General features: G+C 40.2%; 2 protein-coding genes across 3 annotated transcripts in view; one reads left to right on the top strand and one right to left on the bottom strand.

Annotated features, from left to right (window-relative positions):
* Positions 1-6,282, top strand: part of LOC129769634 (centrosomal protein cep290) — a 43,741-nt gene extending 37,459 nt beyond the window's left edge. For both annotated transcript variants that reach the window (XM_055772014.1, XM_055772015.1), the window contains 2 exons: positions 5,196-5,368; positions 5,430-6,282. In XM_055772014.1, the coding sequence (XP_055627989.1) occupies positions 5,196-5,368; positions 5,430-6,087 (831 nt within the window). In that variant the 3' untranslated portion in view covers positions 6,088-6,282. The remainder of the gene's footprint in view (positions 1-5,195; positions 5,369-5,429) is intronic.
* LOC129769637 (charged multivesicular body protein 5) lies at positions 6,141-16,630 on the bottom strand. Its single transcript, XM_055772027.1, has 3 exons — positions 16,473-16,630; positions 16,202-16,353; positions 6,141-6,750 (listed from the first exon to the last, which is right to left on the bottom strand). Exons 1-3 carry the CDS (start codon positions 16,539-16,541, stop codon positions 6,294-6,296), a joined length of 678 nt encoding a protein of 225 aa, XP_055628002.1. The 5' UTR covers positions 16,542-16,630; the 3' UTR covers positions 6,141-6,293.
* Positions 16,631-16,659: the final 29 nt, after the last annotated feature.

The following is a 16,659-nucleotide window of genomic DNA, read 5'->3' as shown; positions in this document are numbered from 1 at the left end:
ACGGCGGTCCGAAGATTTTCAAAATGCTTTCAACAGCGCCAGTTGGGAAGCTGTTGCCGAAGAATTGCACCGAACTATGTGTGCCAGATCCTGAAAAGCTACTTTCAAAACCGGGATCTGGCTTACCCGGTTATATGTAACAGCGGGTGTCCATCATCTCTATCTGAGGTTGGACCTTCTTACAGGAATGATGTTTCCCTGACGGTGACAGGCGAGACTCGAGAGAAAATCGAAATGCTGGCTACAGAGGCGATAAAGATAGTGGAAAATTGGATGAAAGAGGCTATGTTGCAGATAGCATATCACAAAACCGAAATGGTGTTGGTCAGCAATCACAGAGTTGTACAGCAGGCGAAGATCAATGTTAGGACGCACACTATTGTCTCCAAACGTGAGCTGAAATACCCTGGTGTGATTATCGTCGACCGACTGAATTTCAATAGCCATGTAGAAAACGCATGCACGAAAGCGGCCAAAGTCATCGCGGCGCTAGCTAGAGTTATGCCGAATAATGCGGGGCCTAGCAGTTGTAAGAGACGCCTCCTGGCCAGTGTAGCAACATCAATACTCCGATATGGTGGTCCAGTTTGGGCAGCAGCGCTTGAATGCCAACAAAATCGCAATCTGCTGACTAGAACACACCGAATAATGGCGATGAGAGTAGCGAGCGCTTATAGAACTATATCTGCGGATGCGGTTCGCGTCATAGCCGGAATGATCCCGATCGATATCATTCTTGTTACGATCGCGGTTCAAGAGGTGTCTGTTTCGGTTAGACCGAGAGAAATACGCAATGCGTACATTAGAATAACGATTTAAAATATCTTTATTGGGGGACTCTAAAATATGTGTTAGTGCTCCCTTGGCCGAGTGGTTAGCGTCATAACTAACATGCCGGGTGTTCGGCTTCGATTCCCGTTCTGGTCGGGGGAATTTTTCGTCGAAGAAATTTCCTCCGACTTGCACTGTGATCACGCGTATTCTAGAGCTTGCCACTCAGAATGCATTCAAAGCGTGTTATTTGGCATAGAAATCTCAACTAAGTACTAATAAAAATGACGCAAGTAATACTAATTCTCGAGCACATTCCCATGCAGCAACTTGCACGCACCCGAGACAAGGGAGGGCTAAAACTGCAACTAACGGCGTTTAAGTGTAAAGTGTCATTGATAAATCGTCATCTCAAGAAGATCGAAATGACTCCCATCTATAAATCTTACCTGTTTCCTGTTTTCTACCATTGTTGAAGCATGTTGAAGCCCGCTTTCCGCATAGCACCTCCAAGCGCCACGTTGAAGAGTAGACAGGAGTAGTCCTTCGCCTTGTCGAAGTTCCCTGTGGATCACAAACGATTCCGACAAATCGTCTTAGATTCGCACACTGCACCGCACACCGTTTACACCTTTTCCTGAATCAGTCTTGACAGTTTTCGAGGAAAGCCGTGTTAGTCCATGATTTTCCATAGCTTTCGTCGGTCGATTGTATCATATGTGGCTTTGAAGTCGACGAAGATGTGGTGCGTGGGAACCTGATACTCGCGGCACTTTTGGAGGATCTGCCGCAGTGTAAACATCTGGTCCGTCGTCGAGCAGCCGAACATTAATCCGGCCTGATAACTTCCCACAAATCAGCATACATTTTGACGATAGGCGAAAGAGGATCTGAAATAGAATTTTATATGCACCATTCAGGAACGTGATTGCACAGTAGTTTTCACAATCCGGCTTGTCACATTTTTATAGATGGAGCAGATTACCCCTCCTTTCCACACTTCTGGTAGCTGTTCCATGTCCCAGATCCTGACTATTGAACAGTGTATACGCTCTACAAGTTGTTCCTGACCTTTTTCGAAGAACTTAGCTGCGAAGCTATCCTTACCAGCTGGCTTGAAGTTCTTTAGCTAATTAATGACCTCTTTAACTTACCCCACATCGTCGTTGTACATTGTACCGTTCAGATTCTCTTCAACGCGGTCCTAGTCTCCTGTCTGTACTCTGTTCAGGTTTCATCATAGTGCTGCCTCCACTTTTCGATCGCCTCGCGTCCGTTGAAGATCTTTCGCGATTCTCGAGAACGATAAAGCAACTCCATATCCTCACACTATTTCTCTTCACGTTTGTCGTGTCAACTTTTTCGCTCAGAAGTACTCGGCATTCGTCGTCAAACCGGTCTCTGCTGTGTTGCTAATTGATGCTTCCAGAAATTTCCAGCAATCAACGGGGGGAGTAACATTCAGCTTAATCGATGTTACCGACACGATAGGTTCTGACATTGATAATTTTTGAGAAGTGGCCATCATCGATCAGAACATGGTCGATTTGGCTTCTTTTTTATTGTGGTGTAACGATGTTAAGCCGCGATTAGACGTTGTGAGTTAAGTGCGATTCACATACAACATCCACGTCACGTCTACGTTCCGTCACGTCACGTTACGTCAGTTATTCTACCATGCATTTCTTATGGAAACATTCACATACACCGGCAACGTAACGACCCGTCAGCATTCGTTCAACGAAAACGACCGGCAGGATTTGTAGAAAAGAATAATTGACGGAGACGGACGGCTCGTTTGGTTTTTGTCTGGGCTTTGTGTCTCGGCTTTTGTTTTGATTTGGTTGTACAGTAATTTATATCTAATTCGACATTAAGCTAATTGAACAGATCTGTGATGTAATACGTTTAATTGGAAATTTTTACCTGTTATTGGACATTTTTGTAAACATTGAGTTCGGAGCCCAAATTATGGCCCCACATTGAAAGTCACCACCAGTTGCGAATGTCCAATTACTGGTCAAAATCGACTCCAATGCGACACTGAATGGTGCCTCAGCATATCGCATGATAAGTAACTTACTGTACTTTTTATGCCAACATATCTCTTAGCTCCAAATTTCGGAGTGAAAATCATTCGCGAATAGCTGAGAGAAATATTCTATTCATTATTATTGTTGAATAAGGGTCGGACTACGGGGTTTAAGTAGTTAAATAATTGAATTCAATGATTTTCATTGAATTTTTCAAAATTTAGAACTGATTCTAGGCATGCTGATTTGAAAGAGGGCATTGCAATATAAAATTGTTGTAGGTGGCGACACCATGAATAACATTACATAAATAATTCGTTTGACATTTGACGTGACGGTGCTGGTGGAAGCATTGACTGCATGTGTGAATTGGTGGAGACGTTGACGGAACGTAGACGTTCTTCTCCGTAACGTTCTATGTGAATCGCACATTACTCGGTTGCAAGTAAACGTCAAACGTTCCGAAGATTTACGATCGCACCCATCCCACGAAATTTGACATTTGGTTTGTATGTATGGAGCTACTCGCCCGTTTGAAAACAGAAAACTTTGAAACAGCTCTGCTGCTAGAAGCCCCATACATGCAAACCAAATGTCATATTTCGTGGTTTGGGTGTGTTCGTAATTCATCGGATCGTTTGACGTTTACTCGCAACCGAGTAACTCACAACGTCTAATCACGGCTTTAGGGATATTAGCGGACGGTTGTGTTCTTGAAGGAAGCCTAGTCGACTAGTCTTAGGCCGTTCTTTTTTTTTTGTCTTTATTTAAGAGACTTTCAGCCGTAGACTGATTCGTCTCTGATAGGCCGTTCTCGTTGGTTCGCGGATGTGCGCTGAACCTATCAATTACCGATCTGAACTGCTCCTCTTGACCCACCTGAGCGTTTAAAACTATACTCGCGTGAAAAATCGTAATTTGTGTATTCTGGACTGTGCGCGTCTCTGTGATGTTGCTATTTTGTATTTTTAGGCGTTATTGGTATTTATTCAAAGATAAAGATATAATTGAGTGAAAAAACTCCAGAAAATATGTTTTCTTTAACTTCATTCAATTTTAATATTTTTACCACGACATCGAACACGTTGTTTGGTCGTGCGAGGAGTATCTTGTTGCCAGATCAAATTTAGAAAACTCTCTTCGGGCTAGAGGAAGGCAGCCCAATGTGCCGGTGAGAGATGTGTTGGCTCGGTTAGAACTTGATTACATGTCCCAAATATATGTCTTCTTAAAAGTTATCGATCTTCGTGTGTGATTGTCCTTATATCCTTATATTCTCCTTTTCCTTTTCCTTCGCGAGAAATCAAATCCCTTCTTACTAACAATAGAATAAGGTGAAATGTAAATACATGTTAGATATAAGATAGGCTTAAGAATTGAGTATGATGAATGTGAGTGCGAATGTGAGTGGGAACATTGTCAACATATCCTTATATCCCATCCTTTTCCTGAAACAAAATGTCACCCTTCTAAACTCGAGCAAGCCGCGAGTAATCGGGTCTCTACTTCATTAACATTAGAATTAATAAAAAATGTTTATATATACTTGTAACTATACAGATAGGAGTTAGGCTCCTTTAAACTTATGTAACTGAGCCTATAAAAATAATTAAATCGTTTATTTTTATAGGCTCAAAAAAAAAATTTAATATTTATTTATTTATTTCTATAAAAAATCATAATAAAAATAGCCTTCTAATGGCTCTCAAAGTATGTATTACTTTCGTTTTATATAGTGAATTCAATTACATAAATGCTTTTTACAATTTCTTCAGAATGTATTAAATGTATGAATGTATTACTTAGGGAAGTTGTTGCTTTAATCGCACCTGGTAGGCTGTTCCATAGCATTATTGCTCGATATTCGAAGGAAACTCTTAAAATATTTTCGCATCTTGAAAGTAGCAAATTATGAGTTCGTGGAAGCGATGACATAACGAAAAAGTTGCGTTTTTTAGAATTTGAAATTTCATTGTGCACGTTCGAAAATCTAAATATTCGCTTTAATTCAGCCACCTCATTGATGCTCGGTCTGTCAGACCAAGCATCACGATGAAATCTGTTCCCAGCTCATATGCGTTGCTGTAGTTCTGGTAGATGGTATGACCACCTTGAAACGTTCACACTATCGATTCTTCCCAGCACACCTTCAGCAGCGCTGCGATGTTAAAATTGCGGGCTCTCAATATTTTCGAAATATAGTTAATGGGTATCGAAATGAGTATTACCACCAGGTTTTTTACCACTTACCACTGATCTATCTCTCTTTTGCGAATCAAACAAAGGATTATTCCCAATTGAATCTAACAAATAAACAAAACGAAAAACAGACAGGATGTACTTGAGTCCGCTTTTACCACCAAATAATAGGATATCAACATTATATCGCAGGGTTCAAACACAATGACACACGAGTTGGAGCGAATGCATGAGAAATTATCCAACCTAGAAGCACAGAATATTCGACTGGAGGCAAAGGTTATACAACTGCACCTGGACAATGATATGTTGCGACAAAGCGATGAGTCAGAGAGACTCAGAAGCCAGGTCAAACATTTTGAAGGGTAAGTAACATGCATCGCCATGATATAATATCGCTTCTTATCTTTACCTTTGTCATCCCAGATATGTCAACGTTTTGAAGGAAGAACTCTCTAAAGCCACTGCCGGCTGCCCGGAAACCATTAATTTTGATAGTCTTTGTCCGCGATGCACTCGGACACGCACTGGGGTCGGAAGTGGAGCCGTGAGCAACAGTGAGTTAGTGGATTACAACTCAAAACTGGAACAAACCGTGCTAGCCTTGCGAAGAGTAGTCGAGAAGCTCAAGGTTGAAAATAAACAACTGATGGAAGGCAAACTTCTCACGCCAAGATCTTCGAAAGATGGTGGAAAAACGGGCGTAACGGATGTAACGAAAGAAAATTTTGATCGTCTTAAGAAAGAACACGAAAAGTTACAGCAAAGCTACTCAGAAGCACTGAACCGAGTAGCCGCACTTCAGTTGGAAATAGAGTTGCTTTCAAGTGCCAGCTGCCCGCGTTGCAATGTTCAAAATAGCAGGAGAGGTTCGACTGATGAAGCCGAGCAATCAGAAGAACAATTCAAAGGTGATGAATTGAAGGAACAACTGGAGAACAAATCCCAGCTGTTGGAAAAAGCTAAAATACTTCTGACCAGAGCCGCCGCCAAAGAACGCTATTTGAAGGAACAAATATCTCTGCTAAGAAGAAAGTGTTCGGACTTGCAAAACGTACCTGTTATTGATGAAATCAGCGAATAAGGTTTTTTTTAACAACTACCACTGATGCTTTCTTTCCAATTGAAATTCGTTAATTTATTATTTTTGAGTGAATGTTATTGTAACGAAAGAACAACTTATGCTTTGCGTGTAATTTAATTTCACATATTGTAAGTCTTAATTTATTAGTACATTAAGCGTCAAATAAAATCTAAACAAATATTTGGGTGAACGGATACAACCACAATTTAGGTTGTTTTCACTTGCGTCGGAATCTGAGGTAATCCAAACTCATCCACCAGGATACCGTCTTTGTTGGTAACAGTGTCTGCACCCGGTTCCCTATCCGGAGCTGCTGGGGCCTTCACAACATCATCTAGGTAGCTTGTGTCATCATCTAGGGCAATCTCGTCTCCCAGGGCATCCAATTCTGCCTGCAGTTCATCGTCATCGATCTCAGGCATTCCGTACGTACGGCCCATTGCTTCCTGCACTTCGTCGGCCTGCTCCAGCATATCGGCCATGTCATCCTGGATGTCTTCGAGTTCCTCGATGTTGATCTTTTTGAACTCTTTCTTCATCGATTTCATACCATCCTTCATTGCTGCGACCGTCGAATGGGTATCTTTCAGGGTCTGAGCGGCGAAATTAGCTTGCTCCATGTTGAAAGACTGATTGCGTAGATTTTCCACTTGATTCTCGTATCTAAAATGTACCGGATAGAGAGCCAAGAACATTTAATATCCGACGAGGAATAAATCGTAAGATATCGATGAAAGAGGTCGTGGTCGACCATCCCTATGAATATGATGTGTACAGACAGCATCGTAAAAAAAAACATTTGAATTTTTCGCAGATTTGGTCGGGTCTTACCCAGAGCTTTGTAAAACATTTGCGTAAATGCAGCCTTGCAGCCTAAAATCACTTGCAAATGATGGAATAGTATCTGTCGTTGGATTAAAAGCATGTATCCTGCAAGGACTCTTGCTAAACACTTTAAATAGTTTGTCAACACTAGCTATTAGGCTAGGGATTGAGTTCATCGCGAAGAAAGCTGATAGTATCGATAGTATAGGAGTATCAATGGATGTATGGGAAAAGTGACCTTCGAACGGGACTTCCTGCAAAATGTTGTTTCCCGCGAAAAAACCCTATGCAACGTTTCTGTCCAATCGGATTTTATTCACTAGTGTTGCAAACACGTCAAAGTTTCAGTTTTTCGGAAACCGAAAATCATTCAAGGGGGGGAGTGTGTGGCATGTAAAATACAATGTCAATATAGCTTAACTTGGGGCTTAACCTATAACGGGTTAGTACCATTATCCACCACCGCAAGCGCAACAGTACACAACCGTTAATCGGGTAACGCTTCAACGCATACACACACACATGCACACGAGACGCATATCCGCTCCTCCATATATCATCCTGCACTCTTTCACCGACACCGACGAGGTAAGTCGCACATTTGGCGATCCTGCCATTTCTTTCAAGTGAACCAATAATCTTCCATCGTTTTCAATCTTGAAATAAGAGTTCGAGTTAAAAGCAAGTGAATTGTGACAACGCAGTGCTAAAGCATTCCGGAAAGAGCTGGAAATATGCATCAGTCGTTTACAAACAACGCCATTCGAGAATTGCAAAAATTGCAAATCTTTTGCAGCCAACGCTATATGACGCCATTAAGTAACGCAAAATATCAAAGCTGCATTCGTTTCAAAACGACGCTATAGCAAAAACGCAAAACTGCAATCGTTTCAAAACGACGCCATTGTAAAAAAAATGCAAAATTGCAAAACTTCAGCAATCGTTTTAAAATGACACCATTGAAAAAATTTAAAAAAAATGCAAATCTGCTGCAGTCAGTGTAAAACGACGCATTAAAAAAAAAAAGTAGAATCGCAAAGCTGCTAAAATCGTTTCAAAACTATGCCATTGGAAAAATGCCAAAAAAACGACTCAATTGAAAAAATACATATTTTCAAATCTGCGGCAATAGTTCCAAAACGACTCCCATTAAAAAATACATCCGCTGCAGTCAATCTAAAACGACGCCGTTGTGAAAAAAATGCAAACTTACAAAGCTGCTGCAATCGTTTCAAAACGACGTTTTTGAAAAATGCAAAATTGCAAAGCTGCTGTAATCGTTTCAAAACGATGGAATCGAAAAAATACATGATTGTGAATCTGTGGCAATCATTCCAAAACGCCCCATAAAAAAATGTATTCGCTGCTGTCAATCCAAAATCCAAAACGATGACACAAAAATATTCAAAGCAAAAAAAAATAAAAAATTGATAAAATGTTTGGCTGAAAAAGTTAACGATATCTTTAACAACCATAAACGAATAAGATCCATCGACCAATGCATAAAGCTCTTGCATCCAATGACTGGTTCACCGGTGTCTTATAGCTAAAATTATGTATGTGCCAAATTACAGGTTGAAACTCGTAATCTCTACAACATACTTCCGAAAATCTTGAACTATGGCACTCGACAGAAAGCACATTCGATCGAAAGAATGAACCCAGGTGAACTTCGTCCTGATGATAAAAAACCAATGCAAGAAACAAATCCCAGCGACATCGACGAAAGTGAGAGTCATGATAACAGCAGCAAATGTTCATCGAACTACAGCGGTGGGAGCGGCCACGAAGAAGCTGCAAACGAGATCAATGCAACGACCATAACGGTGTTTCCAGTGATACTCCCAGTGATGCCTAGAGCCCACATTGAAGACCTAAAAACTCAAGCAAGTCAGGAGTCGAGCTTCTAAGCACAAACAACCCGAAAGGAAAGAAACATGAGCGAAAAGTGAAGCAAACCGAGTAGATTCTCGCCGATTACTCGACGGTAGTCGCACTCCTACGCCTTCCCGTTTTAACTGCTAGCCTGGCACAGTCGATGGGTTCCAAAACCGAACCCAGGCTCTAGCGATGAGAATTCAAGAGCCTACACGATATTATGTCCGGAATACATCAAGCCTCTCCCAAGCAGTATCCGAGAATACTATATATTGCTATGTAACTTTCGAGAAGAATATCGAAAGCGATCTACGCTCGATGACGGCACTGTTGCCGAACGCCTATCATTCCAGAATATGAAGCAGGTAAGAGGCGAATGAGCCGTTGCCTGCCCGGTTGAAGAGAAATGTTTTGTGCTTTGTACACTAGCTTTTAGCATCATCTTTATTACACAGTTAGCCACCCGCAACGACTTGCGCCATTCAAGTAGGATAAACGACAAACGGCATGTCAAAATAATTTTGATCGATAATTGTAATACACTTTAATATTAACAATGCACACCTACAGTGAGTTGTAGAAACGCAAAAAAAAGAGCTCCAATTAGAGGATGCAGAAACAATAATAATGAATAAATCTGAGCATGTCGCCCAAAAATCCAAGTGTACCTCGCTAGGATACTAGTGCCTTGCTTATAATAACCTAAATGTCATACCGCAATATTTGTCAAAGCTTCAGAATAATGCTTTCAAAACCCTGTGAAGTAGTAAAATAGGAATGTTGATAAAAGTCAACTTCATCTTTTCTTATACTACACATACTCTTTTGCAGTCAGTGAATGGTTTGTTGTGGTTATAGTTGTACTGTTGGAATTTGTTTTTTTTTTTGGTGAGAGGGGGAGATGTGTGGCATGTAAAATACAATGTCAATATAGCTTAACTTGGGGCTTAACCTATAACGGGTTAGTACCATTATCCACCACCGCAAGCGCAACAGTACACAACCGTTAATCGGGTAACGCTTCAACGCATACACACACATATGCACACGAGACGCATATCCGCTCCTCCATATATCATCCTGCACTCTTTCACCGACACCGACGAGGTAAGTCGCACAGGGAGTACATGAAAATCTCAACGTTTCATGCAATTTTAAGACATTTGGCATACTTTTTTTAAAATCCCAATGTCATCAACGGGACAGAGGCTGCGAGGCCACTCCTTCAACATCAGCATTATCAACGTCCACAGTCCCCATCTAACTAGCACCGATGACGACAAAGAAGAATTCTCGCGTAACTTTTGAAAACGTCCTAAGTAACAAATGTAAACAAATCGAGTTAATGGATGCACACTATTAGTTAGCAATCATGTAATGCATTGAGAAAACAATCGTTCAAGTATCTATCCTTTTCACCTTTTTACGGCCGATACAAAAAATGACCAATGTATAGATTCGAATTTTAAGCACTCGACTGTTACTTCGGACACCACTTTCCTCTGACGCTCGATACATCCGAAGTAACAAAGCAACCAATACAACACGAAATCGCACTTCGGTCATTTTGAGTTTTTGTTATTTTCGGGTGTTGATATCGTTTTTAGTTCAATTCAACGAGTTATAACAATAATGATCTGCTTTTAGCACGAAGTGCAAGTATTTGGATCGTTGTTTAGTAGTTATTTTCAGATTCTCATCGTGCAACGTTATTTGTCCAATGTACAAAGCGGGCAGTCAAAACGTCCAATGTAACATTTTTCGCTCGAAGGCTTGAATATCTCGCCTTCGCACAAAGGCCTTGGGCCGAAATGTGCAGGAACAAGGAAGGAAACATCTTGACGAAACGCGAGGTGATCGAAAAGTGGAGGCAGCATTTCTATGAACACCAAAATGGCGTTGATTAGGACTATACCGGTGCAGTGAACAACGACGATGTTCAACCCCCGACGAAGAGTGAAGTTAAGGAGGCCATTAATCAGCTAAAGAACCACAAAGCAGCTGGTAAGGATGGCCTCGCAGCGGAGCTCTTGAGTGAGGTCCGCGAAACTTGTTGAGTGTATGCACCGGTTGGTAGTAAGGATCTGGGACACAAACAGAAAGAGTGGAAGAATGGGGAAATCTGCCTCACCTATAAAAAAGGTGACAAACTGGATTGTAGGAACTACCGTGCAATTACGATCCTGAATCTCCGCCTATGACCAATTGTGAACAAATTGGTGGGAAGTTATCAGGCTGGATTCATGCGCGGTTGCTCGACGACTGACCAGACTGCGGCAGTATTCAATTCAAGATGCATTACTTCGTGATTTGCGTGGTTTTATCGTTTGTGACGCGAGTGTCAGGTCAGGTGCAAATTTGTCGGACACCAGCCCTGCAAGTATGGTTTTCGCATTGAATCCGTTGGGAACAAGAAGGAGAGGAGCCCAGCGAGCGAGGTGATTGGATCAAGTGGAGCAGGACTTGGCAATAATCGGTGCAGAGTTGGAGAACTGCAGCCATAGATCGGGTTTATTGGGGAAACATTGTGAAGATCTATTCTCTCAATGGTATATAGTATCATTATAATAAATAAAAAGATTCAAATTTCTGAAAAAACTCTATTTGAAATCTGAAATTCATGAAATACAAATCTTAAATATGGCATTCGCTAATTCGAAACCGCCATCTGATTTTGGAGGCGAATGAAATGTTAAGTTTGAAATAGGCTGACCAAACGTACCGTTTTGATTACGGAATTATTGCAATCATTTCGTTTGTTTATCACTCCGGCTGGAAATGGGGTTGAAAGCCCGCTTAGGAATGGAATACCCAGGAGGCAAAAATCAACATTTTCGACACCTGCTCTTCCTTGCTTTTCATCGAGGTCAGAAAGCGACATTTGCGACGTGTGTGGCAAAGGTCTACAGGACGGAAATGGTTTGCAAAGTTCAAAAATGGCGACTGTGACGTCGATAACACACCCTTTCTGAATTCGATGAAGATCCTCTCAAATCACCTTTGAACGAGATCGGTCGCCAAACAAGTAAAAAAAAATCACTGCGGCGAATATTTAATTGAAAACGCTCAAGCGATTACGAAACAAAGAGGCTTCAGTCGACATTGTGATATTCCCCACTCAGAACCGGTTCCCGATTCATAAAGCAATTCGAACGGGTTTAAACTGTGTGATTTCTACAAAAAGCTAAATTCTGACAGCGCAATTGAAAGGCATAGGAGTTGAAGAATATTAAGCAGTCATTGAGAGAGTCTGTACGCGAATATGTTGTTGACACGCTTTGAATTCCATCTCTCCGTACGAAAGATCACTGCATTTGCATTTCTAACGAGCGATTTACGCACGTCTCATTCGCAATATAAAAATTGTACATCACGGCTCCACTTTGGAACAGAAAATACGGGTGAAGACAGAAATTCACAGAACAAATGTATGGGAAAATGAGTGTGCTTCCAATATTTATTCATTTAAACCGTTTGAGGATTACGGAATCGTAATGTTCAATTCTGGAAGAATTTTTCTCAATGATCTATATTTGGGTACAATATTGTCGCGACTCAATGTTTGAACTATAAACGCTATTATAAATACCAAACACAACTTTGATCAGGAATTTGACAGATTTTATGATAAAATTTACAAAAATCTTAACCTACTTCAGAGAGTATCTTCAGCATTCAAAAATACTTCCGTTTTGGAGAACAAAGCAGGTACATCTAAGTATGTTTGATTGATTGGTTGAACTTTTTGTGGTCGCTTGTCTGCTCTCAGGAATCATACTAATCATATACTTTATTCAGCCATGTATCAATTTAGACTTTTCTTAACGAATTTTAATGTCTGGTGAACCTGTTCACGAGCCAATATGGTGCTTCTATGAATAATGGATAACAAAAGATTATTAGCGTGGAAACATAAGAGAATAGTCACGACGCTGAATATCTACGACACATCGGACACAACAGTTATAGTAAAAAGGATAAAACGAGGCGGCACCGTCTATGTTAGTAATCCAAATTGTGTTTTTAACTACGATGTGAATAGGGGAGGAGTACAAAAATGTGTACGAAAGTTGATGTAATGTTTTGTAGGTTCATTGCCATTATTCGAGACTCTTTCAGCCGCAGGCTGGTTCGTAAGACTTGTAGGTTATTTTCGTGTGATATACACGAAGGAGAATTAAAAAATATAATTGTTATATTAAAACACATTGTTTAGTGAATACATATTTAAAATTCATTACAAATAAACAGATCTTATTTAGCTCTCATAATCTTACATGATACATCCATATGCTCTTCCAAGGGAAATCAATTCCGACCAGTACGGCACCCATATAAAAATTTAATACGACCGCAAAAGGTTAACTGACGATTTTATTCTCTCAATAAAGTTCTTCAAAAAATATGACTTTTTGATAATTTTGTTTGGGTTAACGTGTCCCATTTTCATTCCTGAACTATTTGGAATAGAAGGAAAAGTGAGAGTTTGTTTTTTTATCTAACGGTAGTTGGGCTTAATATGGAACGTGTTGTAGGAGAAATGTATACTACATGTCTGACTTCTTTACGACACTAGTAAATAAAGTCCGATTGAACTGAAATTTTGCATTGGGAATCAATATTTTGCAGGAGGTTCCATTCGACAATTCGAGATGACCATTTTCATTAACACTCTAATATACATATTGGGCCTGATTACGAACGTCACTTCACGGTGAAAACAAAATCAAGTGCAGATACAGCCCTATTCTGTATTCCGACGTATTTCTATTTTGTTCGAAACCGTTATTTCATTCGAGTTATAACTTCGCTTTCCCTATTTCGAACGTTTTGCCATTTTCTATTTCGAACATTTTGCCCGTTTTGTCCAGAATAGGGATGATAATTTGCATACAAATCATTTCGTTTCCAACGTGAAGTGACGTTCGTGGAAGATTGAAGAATTGAAGAATGAACTTACGCTATACAATTATTGATATCTGATGTGTAGCCCATCCTGCAGATCTTATAAATTCTGAACGAACTAGCGAACGAACTGCAAAAATAGGTGATAGAGTATCACGGTTTCTGTTTTCAATAAGATACCCAAACTCATCTCATTAAACTCGAGCAAACTATATATTTGTTCCACTTTGCGCTGAGATGCAAGCCCTCAACATACACGATGAGTCTCAATGTTTAGGCTCCCGTACTCGCAAAAAAATGTCGCTTCTCTTTGTTATTCCTCATTTGGTGTGATCTTATGGACTCATTGGCCCAATGGTAGCTCCTCTGAAGTATCCTTAAGAATAGCTTCAAAACCTGCTTTAACCCTTTCACGGGCCGTGAGAACTAGGCATGTAATCATCGCAAATTCCAATACAATGACACGTTTACATTCTAAAAAATACAAAATAATCTTGTTCAGTACGCAAAACTATCAAAAACATTGAAAAAAATTGTGGCAATATAGTTGCCACTGCCCGGCTAGCGTAAAATGTTGGTGGCAATATAGTTGTCACCTGTCCGTCTAGCGGAAAACACATGATGGTAAAAATGTTTTTTTTTAATTTGAATTTTTGATGTTAGTTTCAACAAAAACAACTAATAAAACTCATGATCAGACTCAGTAGATCCTGACAGTTCATAAAGACTGCCCCAGAAAGTATGGACGCACCCAGATTTTAGTATAAATAAAACACAAATGTTAGAAACTTAGTTTTCCTTCGACATATTGTTAACATAAGATTAGTACAACAGCCCGGTGTTCCGGCCAGAAGACAACAGGATCGTTGTTGCTACGAATCATGGGTAGAAGCCGTTTTTTTAAACACTCCTTGATGTAAATTTCGCTGTTCATTGAAGCAGTTGTAATGAACGGTTGCGAAATTTTACCGCAGCCACAGATAGCTTGCCAGACCATAGCCTTTTTACCAAATTTTTCGACTCGAACGGATGTTTCAGACTTGTCTAATACTTGTCCTTCTCGCGCCGTATAATACTGTGGCCCCGGCAAGGATTTATAGTCGAATTTAACGTATGTTTCATCGTCCATTATTATGCACTTCGAATTCCCAGCAAGCATCGTATCGTACAGCTTTCGCACTCTGGGCCTGACCGATGCTTCTTGTTTTGGGGTTCGTTTTGGCTGCTTCTGCTTCTTATATGTTCGCAGATTCAAACGTTCTTTTGCGCGATGAACGTTTGATTTCGACGTGCCAACTTTTTTGGCCACATCTCGTTCGGATACCTCTTTCTTTTGCTCGAACGCCTTCATTATACATTTATCCAAACGAGGACTGGCAGGACCTTTTTTTCGACCTGTTTTCGGTTTATCCTCAAAAGAGTTATCCTCACTGAATTTCCTGATCGCTGTTCGCACGGCTTTCTCACTAACACCTTCGATTTTTGCTAACTTTCTTAATGACAATCCGGGTTCTGTACACCATTTGTGCACAATTTTTCGCCGTTGTTCTGCTGAAAGGCCACGCTTTTTGGAAAAACACTGCTAGAAAAAATATGCCACTGCACAGGTGCTGAGAGACAAAAGTAAACAACGGGACGCAGCCAAAAAAAAGGACCAAATATAAAGTATTGTGAAATGGCAGCGGTTTCTGACTGCGTCCATACTTTCTGGGGCAGTCTTTATGTATTGAAAATTTCAACAAAATTTATGTTTTTCAATTACTTTACGGGAAATTTGCTCTTGTTGCCCTAAATTGGAAGTTGTTAACACAAAAATGGCTCCGAAATGAATAGTTTTTGATTTTTTTCGTGCTCAAAAAATCAGGCATGTTGCTAAACATCAGAACAAGTTACCATATAAGATTGGAAGTGCTAATTTATTGTTAAAAAAGATAAAAAAATAAAATCGTTGGTGGCAATATAGTTGCTAGTACCCGTTAAAGGGTTTAAGCCTGGAATTGAGTCGACTTTATTCGCACCTACTCCCGACTTCTGCCTGTCCAATCACTGCGACCAAGCGTCAACTCGCAAGAGAAATCGTGAAATTGTGACTTGGCTGTTTAATATTCCAAGCCACCATCAGATCCGTGACATTTTTTCGGAGATTGACAATGCTCATCGCTTATCCCACCACACCCTCGACAGTTCCCTCGAACCAATGCTCTTTGACGATAAATTCTCTTATCAGTGCGAAAATCAAACCCGAAGCTTGTATCTTGGAAAGCGCTACGTTAGCTACTAGGCTCTGAGAGACACCAGATATGAATGTTGTTTTAGAAAATTTGATCCAAATCCAAACAATGATCCAAATCCAATGGTTCCCAACGATAACATGCAATTTGATATCCAACATATCTATAACTAAGGCCAGACGGGTATCATACATTCGTAATAGTCGTGTGATTGGTGGATCATTTTAATATATGCGAATGCAAAACATTGATAACTAAAACGGCTCAAAACTCACTGTTTGCGTTGCTTGAGTACCCTCATTGCCTTTTGCTTAACAGCGTTTTTGGCTGGCCCTTCGCGCATTTTGGCCATTTGATCTTTGTATTTGCGTAGCTCAGCATCGAGGGTTTTGATTTTCTGATCAATTGTAGCTGCCCTGGAATCAATCTTTCGGTAGAATAAACAAATTAATATCAAGAAATTGGAGATGCCTGAGTGAGTCATCATTCCATCTATATCATATATTGATATATTTTGTATAAGAACAAGCAACATCTTTATCTTACCCCTTGAATACAATCGTTGATACTTGGACCCGGTTCTTTGGGTTTCGATTTTCCAAAAAGACGATTCATTTCTCCGGAAACTATCGAAATGGGATAACAAATGAATGTGCTGTGCCTGCGATTGCGATTGCTTTGAAAACTTTTGTTGATTTTTCGTTCCTACTACACTCAGAGAATAAAATAAAAT

Source organism: Toxorhynchites rutilus, chromosome 2 (assembly GCF_029784135.1).
Source record: "Toxorhynchites rutilus septentrionalis strain SRP chromosome 2, ASM2978413v1, whole genome shotgun sequence".
Lineage (NCBI taxonomy): Eukaryota > Metazoa > Arthropoda > Insecta > Diptera > Culicidae > Toxorhynchites > Toxorhynchites rutilus.
This window is presented reverse-complemented; position numbering and strand designations above follow the sequence as displayed.

Bases quoted from the DNA above. Each gene is read 5' to 3' on its own strand.
- LOC129769637 (XM_055772027.1), bottom strand. From the start codon at position 16,541: ATGAATCGTCTTTTTGGAAAATCGAAACCCAAAGAACCGGGTCCAAGT. The intron at 16,354-16,472 runs GTAAGATAAAGA...TTCTACCGAAAG, and splicing joins TCAACGATTGTATTCAAGGG to ATTGATTCCAGGGCAGCTAC. The intron at 6,751-16,201 runs GTGAGTTTTGAG...GGTACATTTTAG, and splicing joins GTACTCAAGCAACGCAAACA to ATACGAGAATCAAGTGGAAA.